At 38.2% G+C, this 22,328-nt stretch overlaps 1 protein-coding gene and 1 long non-coding RNA gene across 2 annotated transcripts; one reads left to right on the forward strand and one right to left on the reverse strand.

Annotated features, from left to right (window-relative positions):
* Nucleotides 1-1,931: 1,931 nt before the first annotated feature.
* LOC116408882 lies at nt 1,932-21,886 on the reverse strand. The gene is made up of 3 exons (XR_004221367.1): nt 21,771-21,886; nt 5,616-5,760; nt 1,932-2,266 (listed from the first exon to the last, which is right to left on the reverse strand). It is a non-coding gene; the product is annotated as an uncharacterized LOC116408882 (long non-coding RNA).
* On the forward strand, nt 10,186-16,998 carry gpr182 (G protein-coupled receptor 182). The gene is made up of 2 exons (XM_002939706.5): nt 10,186-10,292; nt 13,518-16,998. Exon 2 carries the CDS (start codon nt 13,526-13,528, stop codon nt 14,651-14,653), a length of 1,128 nt encoding a protein of 375 aa, XP_002939752.1. The 5' UTR covers nt 10,186-10,292; nt 13,518-13,525; the 3' UTR covers nt 14,654-16,998.
* Nucleotides 21,887-22,328: the final 442 nt, after the last annotated feature.

Here is a 22,328-nt window from a genome sequence, read left to right on the forward strand (position 1 = left end):
ACTGAGCCTAGACCAGAACATGGGCCCAGAAGCCATTTTGTACCCTAGGGGACCACCTACCCTAGTGCTAAGTCGGGGACAGGGCCCCGTGAACGAGGTAAAGCCAGCACAGTCAGATTTGTTAATAGCACCCTCTAGGAGAGGTGATTGTAGTCAGTCTATTTAGTAAGGGCAGTCTATAGCCCCAACCAGGAGTTGTAACAAAGGGTTTAGTCCACCCCGGCTCTGTAGTCGTTCTTTAGGGACCGGTTTTATTAGACGCCAGGTACCAGTGTTAGGAGCTCTTCCCTGGACCACAGTCGGCCGGAACACTCCCTTCTGAAAGGTCTATATCTCAGGTGTCAACTAATCCTCTGTGCATCCTCCAAGTGGGTTATTCTGTGCCTAAAGTGTCACATCTGCTGTACTATCTGTGACATCATACACTGCTGTGTCTGTGAGTATAACCCTGCTGCACTATTCAGTTGTGCCTTTAATAAACTTGTACTATAGTTGATCAGCAAGAATCCTCTGGCGTCCATCTTTTATCACCTGCACACCACACCTCAGCTAGTTGTAGTTCCACTACACCCTCGCTCCATCCTGATTCTCCCAGATCAGGCAATTTACAAAAAAATGCATTCTACCTGGATTGATATAGTTTCTGAATGGCTAATAGTGTTTATTTGGTTACTAATAACTATACAAACCTCATGATTTTTCATCTTAAAGGAGAAGGAAAGTTAGAATCACATGCATTGGCCCCAGCAACTGAAAAAAGAAGTCAATCACGTTGTAGTTCTCCTCAGGAAATACCAAGGGCCAGTGCAGTTTTCTGCTTACAGGGGCACCGGTCTGGGGTATCAGATAAGTAAATATAATCACTGGGGGTGCCTAACATCTGCACCCCCAAATGGGCGTGTAGTGCTCACAGGGGGGTTGGCCAAAAATTTGGGTACTACATGATTATGCTCACTGGGGCCCAGACAAATAACTTGCATGGGGCCCCAAAGCTTCTGATGGCAGCCCTGTATATATTGCAAGGTACCACCCATCGGAAATAGATTCAGCATGGTTTTGTGAAATCCAACATTTCAATACTGTGCACAGTACCTTGTTCTGCTATTACTACTTTTTTTACCTGTCCCCAGGCAAACTTTTGTTTATGTGAATTATTGTATCCTTGTATTTTTGCACTCAGGTAAAAGAATAACACAAGAGTGGCAGAAATGTGATACCTTTATAACTTTATAGGGATTTTATAAAGCTAGCTTGCTTGATTTTACAAAATATATTGTATACAATAGCAGCGCCGGATTTGTAATCCGGGCGCCCCGAGGTTAACCCCCCCGGAGCGCGCACCCCCCCTCCGCGCATGGGTGAGGCTTTACACTTGCATACGGAGCAGTGGGGAAGAGGTCCCCATTGCTCTGTATGGGAGAAAACATTTAGCATTTTGGTGCGGCCCTAGGCCCAGGCCTTTGTGGCCTTTCCAAATCCGGGCCTGTACAATAGTCATGCAAAGTGCTTTTCCCTACTAGCAAGCAGTCAACTGTAATAAACCAGCTATTATAAGGTGCTTATATAACGCCCCATCAAGCTATATGAAGCCATGCCCCTGCATGCCTTTATTAACAATATATTTTAACTTAATGGAACACCAACTAAAACTGTCCAGACTGAACCCCAATTGAATAAAAACACAGCATTAGTCAGGAATGACTAGTGATGAGCGAATCTTAAAAAATTGTGAAATGCATTTTTTGCGCACAATTTTTTTTCTTACTCCAAATGCATTAAAGTTATTTTTGCAATGACTTTTTTGTCTCAGCAACATTTTTGTACTGATAACTTTTTTTATCTTGGCAACATTTTTGCAGCAAAAAAACACTGCCCTTTTTATTACTAACCAATTATACAGGGCTGAAAAAAGACTATTGGAAAATGATAGCTCTTGTAAGTGTACTGTATTTGTATATGTATGTGATAAAGTTTTCATTATTTGTCTTAAAATATAAAGATAATGGTGAGCTCTGATAAAGCAGTTTCCTGGCATATTTGTAGCTTTTTTATTAGCTATTTTCAGTGTCCGCGGTGTTGGCCCAGAGCAGGTCAATGGAGTGTGATCACTTCTTGTCATGCAGAGGTTGCTGCTGTTAGTGTTTGCCTAAGCTGTTGACTGTTGATGCATAGTATAAAAGCTGCCTCTGGAAGGGGCTACATTTGATGCATGGTGGTTTGAACAGTTTGGAAATCCCCACCTCTTCTGTCCTGCCAAGAGACACCACTGAGAATAAAAGAGAAAGACAGAACCATGAGAGGAGTTCAAACACAAGAGAAAGCATTTCTTGTTTGTACAGAGGCAGTACTGTCACTTTCTACTCTACAAAAGCACACACAAATCATTTTCCTACAGTCTGGGGAATGGCAGGGAAGAAAAAATATTGTGCTTTCAGGGCAAATATTAGGAAGATTCCGCTAATCAAAATATTCTCTTGGCTTAAGTTTCTTAACACTTTCAACTCCAGCCAATTTTCCCTAAACCATGGGGCATGTGCCCTAGGAATACAGGGCTGTCTGCATTTGGAAGCACTGTATTCATGAGGGTGCAGAGAGACGAATGTACCCCACCACCAGTTAACCTGCATATTATTCAGAAGTTTAATTTAGGGAGCACCGGCAGGCAGCGCTAAGAGGCACACTTCAGTTCAGTATTTACCAATACTCTGTACAGGTATCGGACCCCTTTACCCGGAAACCCGTTATCCAGAAAGCTCCAAATTATGGAAAGCCCGTCTCCCATAGACTCCATTTTAATCAAATAATTCAGAATTTTATAACTGATTTTTCTTTTTCTCTGTAATAATAAAACAGTACCTTGTAATTGATCCCAACTAAGATATAAATAATCCTTATTGGATGCAAAACAATCTTGTTGGGTTTAATTAATGTTTTATTGATTTTTTAGTAGACTTAAGGTATGGAGATCCAAATTACGGAAAGACCCCTTATCCGGAATACCCTTGGTCCCGAGCATTCTGGATAACAGGTCCTGTACCAGTACTTTGCTGCTTTACTACATTAAAGAAACAGTAACATCAAAAAATGAAAGAGTATCAAATTAATTCATATATACAGTAAAGTACCACTGCCCTGCACTGGTATAAGTTGTGTGTTTGCTTCAGAAAGACTTCTATAGTTTATGATATATAAATAAAGCTGCTGTGTAGCCATGGGCACATTCCAGTGAAATATATCTAAATGGCACAGGTTACATAGCAGATAATAGAAAATCTCTGTAACACACAACATATCTGTTATCAACTATGTAACTTGTGCCATCTCTTTTTTTCTGCTTGAATGGCTGCCTCCACAGCTACACAATAGCTACACAACAGCTTAATTACATAAATTTAGTAGTGTTTCTTAAGCAAACATACCACTTATACCAATGCAATTATCCATTATATTTTTTTGGTGTTACTTTTCATTTAATGTTTAGGGTTGTGTGTGTAAATAACACATGCCTAAAATGAATGTATTTTCAACATGTTATTGACAGAGAAAGGGGCAAAGGTAAATTTTACTAAAGCCCTGAAAGGAGTGGGCTATATGCAGTTTACATATAGCGCACAGCTGATGAATGGTGCAATTAAATAGTTAAGTAATAGTTATCCTGGGATTCCTATAGCCCCCATATCTCTGACATTTGTGACATATACTGAACATGCAGAGTGGCCTTAGCAAGTTTGGAACATTCTGGATATGGGTCCATCAAGGCAAGTGCTAGCAGACACCAACCCAACAAGCTCTGATACCTTTAAAGCAATGACAAAAATATTTTAACATACATTATTCTTGTAGGCAGATGACAGGACAATGAACTACTATTTTTAGGTACCTGATAAGCCCTATCGCTCTCTGCCCCCTTTCCACGCCCCAGCCTCTTTTATTGGGTGTTCCATGCAGATACCAGTATTCAGTGTCACCCCTTTGTGCGCTGTAAACATTTTATACCACTTTTCACTTTACAAATTTTTTGTCTAGTTGACTTTGATGGGCTATGCCAGAATGAGAGTGTGCCATCATTTTAGTCAGATATTTTAAATGCCTCAATAAATATGCTCCTAGCTGTTTTGAATGATTTGACATATATGTTTTATATATAATTATTGCTTCAGGGGCTATTTATAGTACTCAGTGCAGTCTAGAAAGTTCATTTTGAGCACCATAGTGTGCCATGGTCAGTGGTGTAACTATAGTCCCCTGTCGGGGGGCCCGTACCGTGGGGTCTGCTTCCTCTATAACTGTATAGAGATCCCCTTTCTGGCTGCTCTCCTACCCGAGAGTGAGTGGGTGGGGAGCACAGTATGCTAGCCGGCAGGAAGGGGGGCGTAGTTAGGGGATTAATGAGGAGTGGGGGAAATTGCCACTGAGTTCTTATTGTCAGAGTTGGGCCAAGAAGTATTAGTGTCCAAGGATCCCACTCAGATGCATCTTGTCTGCCACCCCCCATCCCACTAGTTTCCCAAACCACCTGCCCACTGGTATTCAGTCCACACAGCCCTCTCCTGACATCACTCTTGTATATTGCTTCTTTCAACTGTGCCCAAGACAAAAGCCTGTGCAGCCTACCTCTAGTTCCCTCCCTGCTTATGTGCGTGTTATAGGAAAAGTATGATTGTAAGCTCTTCTGGGGCAGTGAAATGTCATAAAGTGTTATAGATAAATATAATTTCTAATATCTTCTTTTCTAATCAGGCATTGCTGAAAATGAATCTCACAGATACCAGGTGACTGATCACACCATGCAACCCCGCAATATCACTGTTACTTGCAAACATTTTCCTATGCAAAAAACAGGCAAAATTATTTTCTACCCCAGGCCATACAATAAGAAAACATGTCCCACTGTGAAAAAAACTTACTCTTAGGGCAGTGGCACATGGAGTACAGTCTTCTCTGTCTTAAATAAATAATGTAACGTGACTGACCAGTGCCCCTTATATATAGTTAATGAAATTCCCGGCGTGGAGGGGCAGCAAGTCAATTTGTCCCATTATTAGACACAAGTGGTATGCTGAGGCTTGAAGTTATTGTAGGGCTGATACAAGGCATTGTTCTCTGTGTGGGTTCCCACTATTGGAACTTCTCTAAAGATATCTGCCCTGTCCAGGCGCTAGCTGGATGTTTTCTAATGGATATTTATCACTACTCACAATCTGTGAATGATGGGAGGACAAAGAGTAATCATGGGTAATGCTAAATATCAAGGTTACTTTATCGTCCCTGGTTATGTAGCCATGTGTACTCAATCAATGCTTCAAACCCCTTAGTCAGCAGGATTGTGTTATCCTTTAGGGTCAGTGCTAAATTGTATCCTTTCAGGAAGTATTGTATCTTTGCTGGCGGCTTCCTTGTCTCATTGATTTTTTTTCTTCCTGTCTCTCTCCTTCCTTGCAATGTCTTGAAAATGGAGCTTCCAGGAATTGTTTTTCACTCTCAAAGTTTTACTTTTGCACCCTGACCCCCTCACCAGTCTAAACCTGCTAAAGAACATTTTATAATGACACCCAACACACCCTGTATTTCAGATTTCCTTCAAACTAATTCAGCAATCAGTCCCTTTCCCTTACGTTCTAGTTTCTCATCCGACTTCTGTGGCCTTTAATGTACATTTCTCCTTGATCTGTTGTTATGTTATGTATTCTGTTGCCAGGATATTTCAGAGCATATTTTATGCAGGACCACAAGCTGGTGCTGCTTAGAATTCATTCTGGCCTAACAATAGTAAACAGAGAAATAATTAATATTAATATAAATAATATTATTATAGTAAATATGGTTCATTTTTAGAGCAATATGTAAGAAAAATGTAACTAGTGAGGGCTGCCACCTTTAAGGAGTTTAAACCAGGTTCCTGGATATTCCATTTAATCTAGGCTTTCCTAAAGCTAATGCAGTCTAGCATAATAGTTTGTTTCATGATCTTGGTTGGCAGTTTTTTTTAGCCCCATAAGCAACCTCTGCATTACGTGTAAAGAAAAGAAAGTTGTACTGAACAATGGGCAGAGCCGCTGAATCCTGAATAAGGTGGGAGTTACTGTTAATGTAATCACTAAATAGCTTTCCAAAGCAATTCAATATGCATTCATGTTGTAACTTTGCACACATTTTATTTCAATTCCAGGATTTGTAAGGCTTTTCGGAGGACCATATTATGATAAATGACAACATTTCTCTATCATATTTATCTTTACACCCACTTTTTAATTATTTAGTCTTTATTTAGTCTATCTTTCTTTTATTTCATTCCTGTCTGAATTCCTAATTAGAAGCTAACATCCATCTTTTCATTACTTCAAATCCTACAGATGGAGTAAGCTGGTGTAAAATGATATTATTGTCTTACACAGATTGCACAACCATTGCAAGCTAAACATTACATAGGGGGAAAATGGTATAAAAATTAGTTGTAAAAAGCAATTAAGTTATAGAACTACAAAAAACTGAAAAGTGTACAAAAGGTATAGTTTCCAGCACTGTCTTTATATTAAAATCTTGGCAGTTGTGTATCCCTTCAAAGATATTGGGCAGCTCAACGTTTATCGTTTGCCTTCAAAGGAAGGGAAGAACAGAACTGAAGCAACGCAAATGTTTTCCCATCGCTGTTTACATTGCATTACACTATTGCTGGTGGGAAAGCATTTTTAGAAGATTAGTTGCTGGTGATAGAGCAGATTTATCGCATAAAACTACTCTTAAGCTCTGGTACCTACAAACTGAAAAACAAAACTGATAGCATGCCTCATTGTACTGACGCCTGCAGACAGGGCTCAACTAAAAGTGACTGACTATTTCACTCTTCAAAAACTACATTAGGAACCCACCAACTTTGAGATGTTAGCACAGTTGCAGAAGACAGTTACAGGACACTATCTATTTATACGGGGGGGTGTAGAAATATTAAATGCAGGTAGAAAAAATATGCATAACATTATGCTAAGCTTGGGAGATTGTATAATGTGCTGATGGAATACAATACTATGTACCTCAGGGTTATTGTGTGGCTCTGTCTGTGTTGTCACTGTATATTGCAAGGAATCAAGTTTAAAGTTCACTGCTGCACCACAGATCACAGTCATGACTACAAGAAATGCAAGAAAAATATCTTGCATAAATGAAATATGAAAGGAGTGAGGCTGAAGAAATGTTGAACTGTGGTTCATAGGTCTGTACATATGCAACTCTCTAACTGGCCCTTACTAGCTGTTATTAGTGGCACAGGTGAACCAGAGCATCAGCTAATCTTATGTTAATGCTTGTGCTTTGTGATCCATATTACAGACAGTTGTCAGCGCTGCAAGGACTAGGGGTACAGGCAAAGTCCAGTAGAAGACATCAGAAATGTGTATCAGCAATTAGGCAGGGCTTTTAAATAGAATTTAGCCCCAAAATTCTGCATCCTCATCAAGATTATATGAGTGGCAAACATGGAAGTTAAGTTCCAGCATGGGAGCAATGTCTCCAGTCCTCCCATGGTGAATGTGCCAAGACCAAATCATCCTTACAACCAAAACATCCTTCACTTCAAATATGAATTAATCAATATAATGTAAATATAAGATATTCAGCAATGTCACACAGGATCTGAATAGCTATAAACCCCCCATAAAATAATACCTGATAAATGGTACCTACCACTTATGTGAAACTATTCACTGAAAACATAAAGGGGTTTCACGTATTTATTATTTAATAAATATGTGTTTAACATACATTTGTGGTGTTGAACCATCAACACTATACATGTTTTTGGTGGAGAAGTTCACAATGCACTTTTTTTAGTGAGTTTTTGTTTGTTTTATATGGGCAATAGAAATATTTTTATCTGGTAATAATAATATCCCTCTTGGGCGATTAATGCAAAAATATCCCCCTGGCTTAATAACTGAAACCTCCCTCTGGAGCCAAAAACAGCACTGTATATGCAGAATAATGACTAGATAATGCTATCCCATAAATACACCCTTAAAAACCATCAAGCTCATTGTACCAGATTTTTAATCTTTTGGGGTCCTAGGGGCTGCAACTTGGCTGTCCTTAGTACTACTGCTGTTGCACCTACTGCCCTTATATTTTTCTGACCATACCTGCTTTAGCCTCTGCAACCTGATATCACTAGCTACAGTGATAGCATTTATTCTCATTACAGTTTCAGTATTGATATTTTTTCTTTATACAATTCAAACTGCTAAAATCATTGGTAAACGCTCCAGACCTTATTAAATACAGTTCTGTCAACATTCTTCTAGAATGGGGTCTCCAAACCTTTTTACCCATGAGCCACATTCAAATGTTTAAAAAGTTGGGAAGCAACCCAAGCATGAAAATGAACCTAGGGGTACTGTGATTGGTTATTTGGTAGCCCTCTGTGGACTGGCAGCCTACAAGAGGCTCTGTGTGGCAGTGCACCTGTTTTTATGCAACCAAAACTTGCCTCCAAGCCAGGAATTCAAAAATAAGCTTATTGGCCACTGGGGGCAACAGCCAAGGGGTTGGGGAGCAATATGTTGTTCCCGAGCCACTGGTTGGGGATCACTGTTCTAGAAGATGATACAATACCTTGTAGCAGATTGCTTCCATAGAATAAAATTCTCAGTCTAATCCTGAAATGCAGATACAAGAGACTTAGCTGCTGTGCATACAAACTAGAAGACAAGACTAATTGCTAGGCAAGCCACAACACCATAAACAATAAAAAATACTGCTTTAAATCAGTAAAAGTAGGATTTGCATCTATATGTACTGTATATATTAAAACAGTTCTGATACAGAAAAGTGAAAATATGGAGTAATTACGAACGCACATGCAGTGAGTAGTGATGAGCGAATCTGTCCCGTTTTCGCGGGAAACGGCGAAAATGTTGCACGTCAAAAAAAAATTGTCGCCCGTGGCTATTCTTTCGTTGCGCGGCTATTCTTTTGTTGCGCAGCTATTCTTTTGTCGCCCGCGGCTGTTATTTTGTCGCCCGTGTCATTTTGTCACCCGCGACTATTATTTTGACGCGGGTGACACTTTTGGACATGCAGCAAATTTTTCCGTGGCAAATTTTTTCATCTGTTTCGCGAAAAAATCTGCCAATGGCGAAACGCGGAAATTCGCCGCAAATCCATGCCTGGCGAAACATCACTAGCAGTGAGCAAACTGCAATTTTGGACACAAATCTGCCGCATAACTGTGGCCACCCTTCAAGTTGCATATACTGCGGTTGTGCCAGTTGCGCTTAGGTTTTGATGCCAATCAGGTGCATATTGTGCCTGGGTTCCCACTCTGTAAATCCAAACCCTAATTTGCATCGTGTTTGAACAACAACAAAATCATCACATTCCATTGACCAGAGATTTAATGCCACATATCTTTGTGGGATCAGATCAAGTCGACTCAGCGCTACTCAGTTCTGCACAAAGTGCTAGTGTTTGAATTCTGAATCAAATCCTGGATTTGCAATTACTGCATTCTAATTCTAAAAACCCAAATAGAACACCTTTTATTTATCTACAAAAACACTCAGCTCCCACGTTAATGGGCAAATTTATCAACATTCGAATTTTTTATTGCAATAATCATAAATTAGAATTTGAGTTTCTGACGCTGGCAAGTTCACACAGGAATCAAGTTGTAATTTCAAAACTCAAAAGCTATTTTTCAATTCAGGTTTTTGGGATTTATTCAAAATTTGTCACTCATTAAAAATAAAGGACAGAATGTGATTTCAAAGCGTTCCAGTTGTTTTTAATCTGCCAGTATATGCATGGCATGCACTTCTCCTTTGCAACTGACCGGATCAGCAATGAGATCTACTAATGTATGTTTCCTCTTCTATGTGAAATTTCCTAGCAAAGCTGGGCAATTCTGTGTTAATCTTTCTGTATCCAATACACAGGCTATGAAAATAAATAGCCCCTCTCACACAGTGCGTCTCCTGGGAGAAACAAACTACATATTAACACTCTCATTTCACTTTAGCTGCATTTTTTAGTATCTCCTCCTGACAAGGCAACAGACTTATTAAGTAGCTTGGAGGGTCCTAGAAGGTGTTTGTGTTTTCATTGGAGGATATCCAGGGACGCAAACCTAGAAGCAATGTTTGGAATATCAGGATATTGTGGATCGTTTCCTGAATGGAAGCATTACTAGCAAGTTTAAAAAAAAAAAAAAAAAAAAAGCCTCATTTACAGCTGAGAGAAAAGGTCTCTGCACAGAGCCAGGATTAGGTGATTGTATTGAGGTTACACTCTCTAATTGCCAGGTAAGAGCTCATTTAGGTCACATTTTGACTGGATAACTGATAGTGACTTAGACTTTAATGCTAATCTAAAAAGTGCATGCAACATGAAAATGTACTATTGTTTTATATAGTGATGCTCAGTTTATTTTTGCTAATGGGCAGTTGTATAACAATGCTCTACTGTGCTTATGCTTACTGTGCACAGACTGCAGGAGCATTTCTTTCTATTCACCATACAGTATTTGTGAATGTGTGATTGTATCATTTAGAGTAACTCTACTGCATGAGTTAACATTGTTGCCATGGTTGTGTTATTTGTAAAATAAGTAATGTGGTTTCTTTAATTTTATTAATGAATGTAACTTTACCCAGGCAATGGTTTCTTTTTTGTGAGGTGCTCCTTTAGGCTTTTAAAATGAGATTGATAGGACAGATCCCATGCCTAATGTGGTTTTGCTCAGTATCTTCATTAGCCACTGATTTAAGGAGACCTGGATCACTTTCCTATGTCACTACCTGGGATAATGGTCAAGTACAATGAATTCCCTCTGGGGGAATCACTGTTTCTGAAACATCTTGTGTACTTTAGTGTAGTGGCAGTGCTATATAATTACTCAAGTACATTTCATTAGATCATCTGTTTATACATTGTACAGCGGGGGGCATTGTGTTTTCAACTGCACAAAACCCTTTATTTGTGAATGTAGAATCATGGGTAAAACCAAATACTTATTGAATATTAGCTGATGATTTAGAAATTAAATAATATTTAATATCATATCTATGGAAATAAAATAACATTTCCAATAGAATAATATTCTCATTATAACTGAAAATGTATATTCGCTATCTATTTAAAGATAATATTCAGTTATTTTAGTTTCCTATGGGGGGAATTTACTAACGTTCATTTGTTTTTTTTCCACAATTTGTTGTTTTGCACAAAAACTCAATTTTTTTTGTAAAAAAACACAAATATTTTGCTATTTATTATGCATCAAAACCATGAAAACTACTAATACAAAACTTTGCCATCACTGTTGAGGTCAGTGGGCAGCTGTCTTGTTTGCAGTTGGAAGATCTTGTACTTTGTTGTGTTAGAGGTTTTCGGATTTTTCAGACCACATCAGTGGTTTTTGGAGTAAGTTTAATCGTGGTTTTAAGGGTTTTTAAAACCACAATTAAACTCACTCCAAAAACCAGCCATTTAAAAAAAGCATGAATAAAAAAAATGTTGATAAATAGACCTCCCCGAGTTAATAGTCCGATGTGGATTGTTTTACAGAGTAATTCTGTGCTGCACTAGATTTCATAGTTGGCAGTAACAAGTTTTTTTTTTTGGAATAGATTTCAGTCATTACCTTCATCATCACGGTGTAAAAATAAATGTATTTAAATTGTTAGAGAAGGGTCTTTCCAAATTGCAATGGAGGGGAGCAGAGTGGTCACATCTGCCCATTGCACCTTTGCCAGTAGGTGTTTGATGTGTTTGATGTGTTTGTTGAGTCATTTCTTCCTGCCCGAGGCTGCATGTTTGGACTGTGATTATATCTATAGCGCACGTTGTTCCTATGTGAATGTATTCTGTAATAAAAGGTCAGAAAATGTATGTGAACATTTCCTGCCCTGGTAGAATGAACTGTGCTTAAAATTCTCAAGCTCAGTTGATTGACTTGCATTTTTTAATGTATATTTCCTTTTAGCACTAGATTAAATGGTACGTAAAAAAACCCCTATAAAATTACCTTTACATTTTGGCTTTTTTTTTTACTTGTTCTATTCTGTTTATGGTATTTGTAGGGACAACTATCCAACCATTTCTTAAACAATGCATTTCTGATACATTCAGATTTGTTACTATACTCAGTCCATATGGACTTATGGTAAAGGCTTTCCTTCAACCAGCTTTGTGTCTCAAATGTCACCTCCTCAATAATCTCTTATTTAAAACACTCATGCGCCACCCAGGCTTCCAAGCTTTCTAATTTCCACTTTCCATTTGTGTAAGGGGTGGTTTACTTGCTCCCTGCCCTGTAGAACTTACAATCTATATATATATATATATTCCAGTATCTCACTCAAACCTCTGCCTGGTTAATATGGACAATAGGACTCTTGCAACCAAATAGCTGCTGAAATACCAAACTGCAAAGCTTCTGCACAAAAAGCTAAATAACTAAGAAAACATAAACATTTAAAAAGATTACATCATTCTAAAAGTTAATCTAATGGTGAACTAACCCTTTAATTTGACCAAAAGTATATTTCCATTTTTTATGATGTAGCCTATAACTGTTATCCTTATGTACAAACTATTATTACAGCAGATTAACTCTCGCCTCCCCGCCATCCCATACTGCACCATATCATTTATGTTCAACCACTTATTGAAGAGCCCTTATATATCTTCTTACTTTGTTTCTCATTTTTCTGTATACTTTCTGGAAGATACAAATGGAGTACATTATCCAGCAGTTTCAAAATGTTATAAGGTTTAACCATAAAATACAATATATTTTATTTTGAGAAAGTTTGTGAATTTGCCTGTTTGTGATTCCAGAGAAAAACTTTTCTCATTATTATAATCATCATTGTTATTATTATTATCATCATTAACTTGTATTTATAAAGCACCAACATATTCTGCGGTGCTGTACAATAAGTGGGTTTACCTGTATGTACCTTATTTTTCCGACCCCGCCACCCCATGGAATTGTTCCCCTTGCATTAGTTATTTACTCTTTGCACATATATAAGACATTTATAGGTAATGTATGCTATAGGTAGTCTATACCTTATTATATATAACATGCATTAATAGATATTAGAATAAGTTAATCAACCTGTCTGGATGCATAATAAAAGCAGAATATTAGAATGTTTTTGAATATTTGATGACCCTTAAATGTGCTTATCTCTGTATATGCTTTATAATGCCACATAAAGCAATCATTTTTAAAAGAACATACTGTTTATTAGAAAAGATGTTAGGAATGTTAATGTCACACGTTTATGTGCAATGTATTAACAGGTACAAAGTTTGAGCCAGATCTATTAATCCATAGCAACAGATATTTGCTTCCAGCCAGCAGACCAGTAAATACTATGTGCTGATTGAGTTACTATGAGGTACTAGTCCTGGAGTAAACTTTGCACTTGTTATTACATTCCTCCTGTTGTTTTTGAGAGGGACAAAAGAAACTTGAGTCAGAAGAATAATGCTACAATATTTCTTTTTCATTCTAGCTTTTAAAATGGCTGAAGAATTTAACGTGCACCAAGATGAGCATAGCTATGAAGACAACTATGATTACATCCACAACTGGACAGACCTTGAGTACTTTCTAAATCATACATTTTCAACATGTGATGTTGACTTAAATGAAAATGTAAAGCAGGTCATTTTGTTTATACTTTATCTCGTAATATTTGTTATGGGTTTGGCTGGAAACCTCCTTGTATTGTGGGTCAACTGGCAGTCCCAAAGAAGCAAGAGTTCAATCAATCTTTATATTTTCAACATGGCTGTGGCAGACCTCGGAGTGGTCTTTACCTTACCTTTTTGGATGTTAGAGACCATGCTTGAATACACTTGGCTGTGGGGTGGATTCTTATGCAAATTTACTCACTACTTCTATTTTGCCAACATGTACAGCAGTATTTTTTTCCTGATGGCCTTAAGTGTTGACCGCTACTTTACTCTGGTGTCCTCATCAGTTTTCTGGAGACAAAATCAGCAAAGGATCCGTCGGGCTCTTTGTATTGGGATCTGGGTACTAGCTGGTATATTCCCTTTACCAGAGGTGGTTCATATGAAGCTGATGGATGCAGTAGAACCTGTCTGTGTTTTCATGGCACCACTTGAGTCCTATGATAAATGGTCCATAGCTGTGAGCCTACTGACTGTTATTATAGGGTTTCTGATTCCTTTCTCAATAATCCTTGTTTTTAACCTAATGACTGCCTATTACATTCGTTGTTCTGGAAGACCAGAAAGTCGAAAACACTGTTGCCTCATCTATGCTTATATATTGACGTTCCTGTTTAGCTGGCTTCCATACCATGTGACATTGTTTGCATTAACCCTGCACGGGAGCTACATATTCCTTCACTGCCAGTTGGTCCATATCCTATATTTTTTCTATGAGGTGATTGATTGTATCTCATTGCTCCACTGTGTGGTAAACCCAATACTCTACAACTTCTTCAGTAAGGACTTCAAAGGCAAATTCATAAATGCAGTGGTTAAATATATTCCCAAGGAAAAAATAACCGGTGATGGAAAAGAAGAGCACTCCACTTCAACCACTGACCACTCCATAGTAATAACCAAGGAGGGAACTCAACAGACCAATCATATGCACCCACTCCCTATACCATGAACATATTATCCTGGAAGACAGAATAATTACTATAGACAAAAGGTTATTTGTTGTTTATCAGTTATATAATCCTCCATACTGTGGCTCTATCTCTTAATATGTGTACAAGTTATATAATGCATTAACCACAAATTCTAGTAACAATACCTTGATCCTGTTATCTGGATAAATACAGCACAACCTCCTATACCAGGTCAATGACATCATGCTAGGCAAAGGGGGGACGGTTTTCAAAGTCAACACTACAAGTTCCAACATCCTAAAAGAGCCAAAGCCTGGTCTTTCAACAGTGCCTGGAAGCATGCATGCTTACTAGGCTAATAGCCAGATTTATAGGCCAGTTAACATAATGTTGGAATTACCCTTCTGTACCCCAGCACAACTCTTTCATATTGGTTGCCCTGCTTTTTTTTTTTTTAATTAATAGCCATAGGAAATAAAAATAAGACCTTTCCCCAGTAAGTACACAGGCTAAAAGTTTTCATGACTGTACTACTATATCAGTGGATCCAAAATGTTTTTTTATGTAAATATAGAAATAGGGAGTGAGAAAAAATTGCTTATTTTTTTAAAGTATGTTGATAAGTGATTTGAAGATTATACATTAGCTGATCTGTGATATTACCTGTATATTATATTTTTTTAGTAATATATCGGCCACAATATATTGTTTAAGCTGTTATACTAAAAACCTGAAATATTTTCATCCAAACAGCAAATAGGTTTCCCTGCAGTCCTATGCACAAACATTACTTTCTCTGCTGATTTTCAGCCAGCTGGCTTATAAAACATTTAGGCCAATAGACAGTTAAGAAATCTGGCCCCTGTGCCATCAACAGGACCTCCAGCAGGCCAGCTCAGGCCTAGGTGTATGGAGATTTTTTTATATTATATTTTGCCAGCTGAGCATGGAGAAGTGGAGCTGACACATTACTGGACACAGCTTTCCTGATAAAGCAAACTACTGCTGGGAATCTGCTCATCTCTCCATATAAACTGTATATATTCTGCTTGCACACTGGACACTACAGAGAACTGTCACTCTAACCTCTATGAAGGGAATCAAAATGGCCTCACCCTCATATGTGATATATTCCTTTATTTTATACAGCTTTAGTAGCTGTACACCCAATACGCTCAAATCAACTGTAACGTCTGCAGCGTCATTCAAAGTATTGACTTCCTGTGCTTAGTTATCACATCCAATGGGAAAAGGGGATCAGCGTTATTTAAATGTGTACATATGTAACCTAATGTTGTGTGCCAAATATACATAAACATTTATATATTAAACAACATTTATCTCTGTACAGACAGCAGTTGCACAGCAATGGACGTCTTCCGGTCTCCGTGCCATTTTATTGACAGATTTGAAGTTGCCAGTTCAAAGCTAACTTGACTAAAGGGTAATGTGTTTGTGGAGCAGCATAGACTGCTCAGAACTTATACATGGCCATCTAATATTGTGTTTGATGTAGCATTTAAAGGAGAAGGAAACCTGCAGTCACTGGGGGATGTCAAATGTTAGGCACCCTCCAGTTACTGTAATCGCTTATCTGATACCCCAGGTCGGTGCTCCTGCAGAAGAAGAGGATTGCATCTTGGTGCTTGTGCAGAGGCACCCGGAACATTGCAGTTTTCTGCCAACAGGAGCACTCACCTGGGGTATTGGGTAAGTGATTACAATCACTGGGAGAAGGGGGATCTAATATTTAGTACATTTAGTACTAGGAAAGTTTTCCTTCTACTTTAAGTAGGGTGAATAACTGCTTTAAGAATAACTAAAGGGTAGAAGGGATTAAGAACTTCATCAAGCAGAGGATTTATACACACAAAAAGACTGCAAATCCTTTATCGCCGGTATATGGTTCCTATTACTATATTGTCTGGTATGAGATTAATAGTCACTAACACTAAAGTGAAATCAAGTGTGAGAACAGTCAGGAGTTGGCATGTGCTAAAAGCAAAGGTTTTCTTATATTTATTTTGTGAAATATAAATAATGCAGTATTAAGTCAAAGCTGTGTTTCTGCACATTTGTTTCTTTTCTGCATGCCTGTATTTATAATTGAGATTTGCCACATAGTTTCTCTCAGTAGAATCACTTTATAATTATTTCATATTACATTTTGTTACTAAAGATTAATGGGAAGGAACAGGTATCACAGATATATACAGAGACTGTACAAGAGATTGTGAGGACCCTCCATGCTAAGAGACTGTATTTGTAAAAGTAAATGGTGACAAGTCATTTTAGAAGTACATATGAGATATATCTCAGCCAGCTTGCAGACTGGTCCTGATGAGCACTCTGGAAAAATAAAAAGCTTGTTGGTTGGAGAGAAGCTGTGCTCAGAATACTGTAGGCCTGATTATTGTATTTGTTACAGCAGACACAGACTTGCAAAAGGAAGAAGGTGGTAAAAGGTAGAAGGCTAACCTGTAGTCTTGCCTTAAGGCCTATGGCACACAGGACATTTTTAGTAGATCTTGTGCAAAACCGTAATTGTAAAATACAAAAATATTAGAAGTCACTGAGGGCAAGGGGCACACTCAGTGCTTTTATACAGGCCGTGGTACTTCAGTGTGACTTCTAAGGAGGGAATATTATAACTATGTATGGTTATAGAGATTGTATAGCATGAAAGATAATAAAGACACAATATAAAACTTCAGTTATAGAAGATTATCTGTGTACTCTATGTAACACAGACACTGTTAATAAATGTAGATCATGTAGTAACACTTCCAAATAATACAGCCTTTATCACATGCCTTCTTATACCAAGAATCATGGTGTTGTGCTGCTCTGCCTATCCCTATTCCTGTGCCAGTAATCACTGCAAAATTACCCATTGATCAGGTATGTGCTAAATCACCTAGAACTGTATATTTGCTATTGAATCTTATTAGGTACATTTTATCTAATGATCCACCAATCTTTATGTTCATTCATTTGTTCTAAATGAAATCTCTCCCCACCCTGTTACATCTCATGCTTGTTAAATGATAAACGAGTAACTGGTCCCATAACTTACATAAGTGGAGAACAATGTTCCCTCTAAGCTGTGCACTTGTGTGCACATAGCAAATTGTGGTGTGCACCAAGAAATTTGTGGGAAAAAAGCACCTGACCTAAGTACAGGTATGGGACCTGTTATCCAGAATGCTCGGGACCTGTGGTTTTCCAGATAAGGGATCTTTCTGTAATTTGGATCTCCATAACTTAAGTTATTAAGTTATTTAAATATTGAATAAACTCATTAGGATGGTTTTGCCTCCAATAAGGATTATTTATAGCTTAGTTGGGATCAAGTACAAAGCACTGTTTTATTATTACAGAGAAAATGGAAATCATTTTTAAAACTTAGAATTATTTGCTTATAATGGAGTCTACAGGAGATGGCCTTTCTGTAATTCCGAACTTTCTGGATAATGGGTTTCCAGATAAGGGATCCCATACCTGTACTCAATTTTTAAAAATGCACACACAAATTTAAAATGTACACACAACAGAAATTTTTGTTGCGCACACAGCTGAGGAGGAATTAAAGGGAACATCGGTGGAGAACCTCTTATAATTGATCAGCTCCCATAAGCCAGTTTGCTGAAACTGAGGAACATCTGAAGGGGGCCCCAAACAGGAACACCCTCTCCTTTCCTGACAAGTAACTCAGCAGATGGCCCTTTGATTTTCAAAACAACTTTCATTGTTGTCTAAAAGGCAAAAACACTCAAATATTTGAAGAATGTCACTAAATGGTTTCCTGCCTTTTACCAATGGCTATTTAAAAAAGTGTCAAAATAATAACAACAATAAATCTCTTCTTATACCAAGGCTTCCACAGCCTTAAACAGGAAGAAGACTTCTTAATCTTCCATTGATCCATCTGTGATTTAAACAAAGATTTTCTCCAGTAAATGTGGATATTTAAATAAGTAATTAAAAAGTGGCAAAGTGATTAAATTCTCAAACTCAAATCCTCATGCACCTTGCCTCCATGATACTTTCACCACTAACTTTTATTTTTATGTAGGGTTTGCTAACGGTTTTTTCCAATGACAGCTGCTACTTTTCTGATTTTCATCACTATTATGATTCCAAACAGTTCCTATGAACAGTCTCAATTGTAATTCATCTTAAATTCATGATTAATTAATAATTAAGTTCTATGTTTTTAGTCATTTGAATGGAGGATTACTGTGTTACGGCAATAACTGTTGTCTGCAACCAGGGTCAAACTGAAGGGGGGGGGGTGCAGGGCCCACCAGGGCTTCTGCCTAAGGGGTCCCTGCACCCCCCAATGGCCCCCGCCGTTACCCTTAAACATCTCCCCGCAGGCCCCCCCACCCGTCCAACCCCCTCCCCTGTGTGTAAATAAAACCTACAGTGCGTCGGTGGAGGGAGAACGGAGGATCGGTGGAGCACCTGCCAGGTTTTTTCCCGGTGCCCCAGTCCAACCCTTCTGCAACTATATTTTCAGGTAACAAGTACAAGTACCAGCTTTGGGTTGTTTGCAATGTATATGTCAGTGAACCACTGCATTAGGGACCCAACTGCACCAACTACAGCAGAGCAAGATTGTAGCAACTGGACAGTGGTTCTTTCAAACCTGTCACATTTAAAGTGTCTCTTTCACCTTTATATTATGAACCTTATATTTAAACTAGAAAGGGAAATTTGATAACAAACTTCACGTTGAACTTGTGAATTCACTTAATGAAATATGATTGGCTGTTGTTGCCTCCACCCAGTTTTTCTAATCTTGGACCACAGTCATATAGTAAAAACACTGTGCAATGTTTGGGGACCCTTGTTTTTTTAATTGGGTATGGTACAAATTTCAGTTTCCCAATGAAAGTCAATGAGTGACTTCTGCCCACGTTTTCTAACCTGGAACTGCAGTTACTCACTGACTAACTAAATATAAGGATCCTGGCAGTAATATTTAAAGAATGGCAGCAATTTAAATTTAAACCAATAAATGTCAATAAGTGAATTGTGATTGTTGTGTTAAAGAAGATTGTTAAAAGAGCATAACGAGCATTTTAATTGTGCTTAGAGATACATAGGGGCAGAGTTTTAAACTGCTTGCATGCCAGTTTCTGTAGCTGGAATGCAGTTAGCATGGCAGAAGTACAGCAGTTGGCAAGGTGTAAGAGTCTGGCCGGTGGGTGGGAATGCCTATAAATAGAGGGTTGCAGTAGTCAAGACATGACTACATTAGAATAATGGTGACATCTTGGGTGATGAAAGGTCATATTTTAGAAATACACTAAAGTGATATTATTATTGATTCCTTATGAGTTGTTAACCAAAGGGCAGAACCAAATATAAACTCAAGACATAAAGCCTTGGGAGAAGGGCAGACAAAGTGATCTTTAGAGGAGAAGGAAAGGTGAAAACTAAGTAAGCTTTATCAGAAAGGGCTATGTAAATACAGCCATAAGCACTCACAGAAATGCTGCACTATATCAAAAGAAACACAGGATTTCTTGTGTTTTTTGTAAACATGTTCTTAGGGTATCCGACTTCCTCTCTCAGAAAAATCCTTCATTCCTGGGGCCAGAGTCTGTGCAGTTCTCTACTCTCTCCCCTCCCCTGCTCCCCCCTCCCTCAAGAATGCTAAGAACTCCCTCCCTCCTCCCTTAGGAATGTGTGATCTGAGCTATAAGGGCTAGAGCTATACAACAGGAAGCTATGAAGACCAAGCTAAAATGGCAGCTGCAATCTTAAGCGAACAGAAAGCTTCTAAGGCTCATTACTCAGGTATGGTAAAGCTTTCTGCAGAAAAAACATATTGTTCTAGGTGGCACTAATGTGGCAAATCTATTGGCAGTAAAATGCCAAAATGACTTTCCTTCTCCATTAAAGGACATGTAAACCCCATACGCAAAAATGTAATCAGTGAACAGCCTCTTTGAAATCTTTTAATACCTGCCACACTGGTTGTCCAGAGGTTAATATTAAGGGTACAACATCCTCTTTATCACTTAGATTTGCTTCTCCTCCTGTACCTCCCTCAGGAATTTACTTTGACATCTGTCTTGTGGGCATGCTCCGTTGTTCTAAACTCAGATTACTAAACGCGCCCTCCAGTCTAGCAGCCAATGAAGAGATGCCATTGCTGGTTCCCATAGAAACTCATCTCTAGCTGCAGGCTTCAATTTTTTTCTCCTAACCAACTCTCCTGAGCTCAGCTCAACAAAGCAGAACTTTTATCAGAGACAGTTGTGCCTGTGTGAGCCTGTATTCTTGATTAAATGTATGCTGAATAGGGGTCTGTGTGTGTAAGCTGTTTGCAGATTTAAATGTATCTGATTATGTATCAGAGGAAAAATGGCCACAAGGTGAAAGCTGCTATTTGCTTTAGGAAAATGTGATGGTGCTGGCAAACGGAGGGGATATATGCATTTGGGTGGGGGAGATGTGCCCAACTGATATAGATTGTAGGCAAATGTAGGTTTACATGTCCTTTAATGGTAAAAAATATGTCTAGGATAAAAACATGTCTAGGATGATAAAAACATGATAGGATAAAAACATGTCTAGGATGTCCTGGGTGTTAGAGAGGGTTAATAGGACATGCCAGCATCTTTGTTTGCTTATATTTTTTCAATTTGCCACTGACAGTTTCACTGAGTGTTATGTGTACATGTTAATTGCAATATTCCAAATGGAATGAATATATCTGTAATTTTGTTCAGCCTTCAATTGCATCTGCAAATGTTGCATTCTGTGTATGTAGCCAAATGGGCTACAAGGGTCCCTCTAGATGTTATATGTGACTTTATCGTCCTGTTTGGCTCTCCAAATGCACAACCAATCAGGCTTCAGACCCAGCTGCTGACATATCCAGATCGAATTTGCCCTTACATGGAGAGGCTGAATCTGTCTTATTATGAATAATGCAACCAGTAGCTTTAAAAAGGCTTGGCTACAATGATCACAGAAAATAAATTATCATATGAATTAAAGGTGTTTTGCGGCTCTAGTATCAATAAAATTGTTTAGTTGTATTAGCTTTTTAAAATGAGGAATTTCTACTTCTTGGAGGTGATTTAAGAAAGTTTTTGTAAAATAGGGTTAAAAAATATTAGTTGCAATACTACTCACCAGTTTCAGACTACAGCCATGCTTTCTCTATGGGGATGCAACCAACAGAACACTTCTTTCCGCAATTCTGTCCCTGATGGCCAAAATGGAATTTCATGGTTTGTACAAACCAGCAATGCATTTAGAATGTACACAAATTAAAACACAATTTACAAATGTTATCAGTAAACGCATGAATAGTAAATAATTAATCTAAGCATTAGATAATCTGCACGTGGTTAGAAGTCAAGTATCTCCCTAAGTGGCTGCAATGATTCCAAGAACTGTGCACAACTGATCAGTCTCAGCCTAAGGTATTCTCTCATATACACAGAACACAATGGTAATTATGAGCTGCAGTGGTAATACAAATGTTTTTACCGTTCTTTTTATAAAAATAATAAAATAACCACAGATCACAAAATAAACAACTCGTTGCAATTAAAATTCCTTGTAGCATTAAACTTTTTTTGAAGAAAATATACCCTGTTTTTACAGATGGACCACAGAAAATGGACACTTATTCAAGAGCCTAAAGGAAATGTAAACCCTCAATTCAAATTAATGTAAAATTGTTTT

Source organism: Xenopus tropicalis, chromosome 2, assembly GCF_000004195.4.
Source record: "Xenopus tropicalis strain Nigerian chromosome 2, UCB_Xtro_10.0, whole genome shotgun sequence".
Lineage (NCBI taxonomy): Eukaryota > Metazoa > Chordata > Amphibia > Anura > Pipidae > Xenopus > Xenopus tropicalis.

Excerpts from the sequence above, each read along its gene's own strand:
- gpr182 (XM_002939706.5), top strand. The coding sequence starts at position 13,526 with ATGGCTGAAGAATTTAACGTGCACCAAGATGAGCATAGCTATGAAGAC.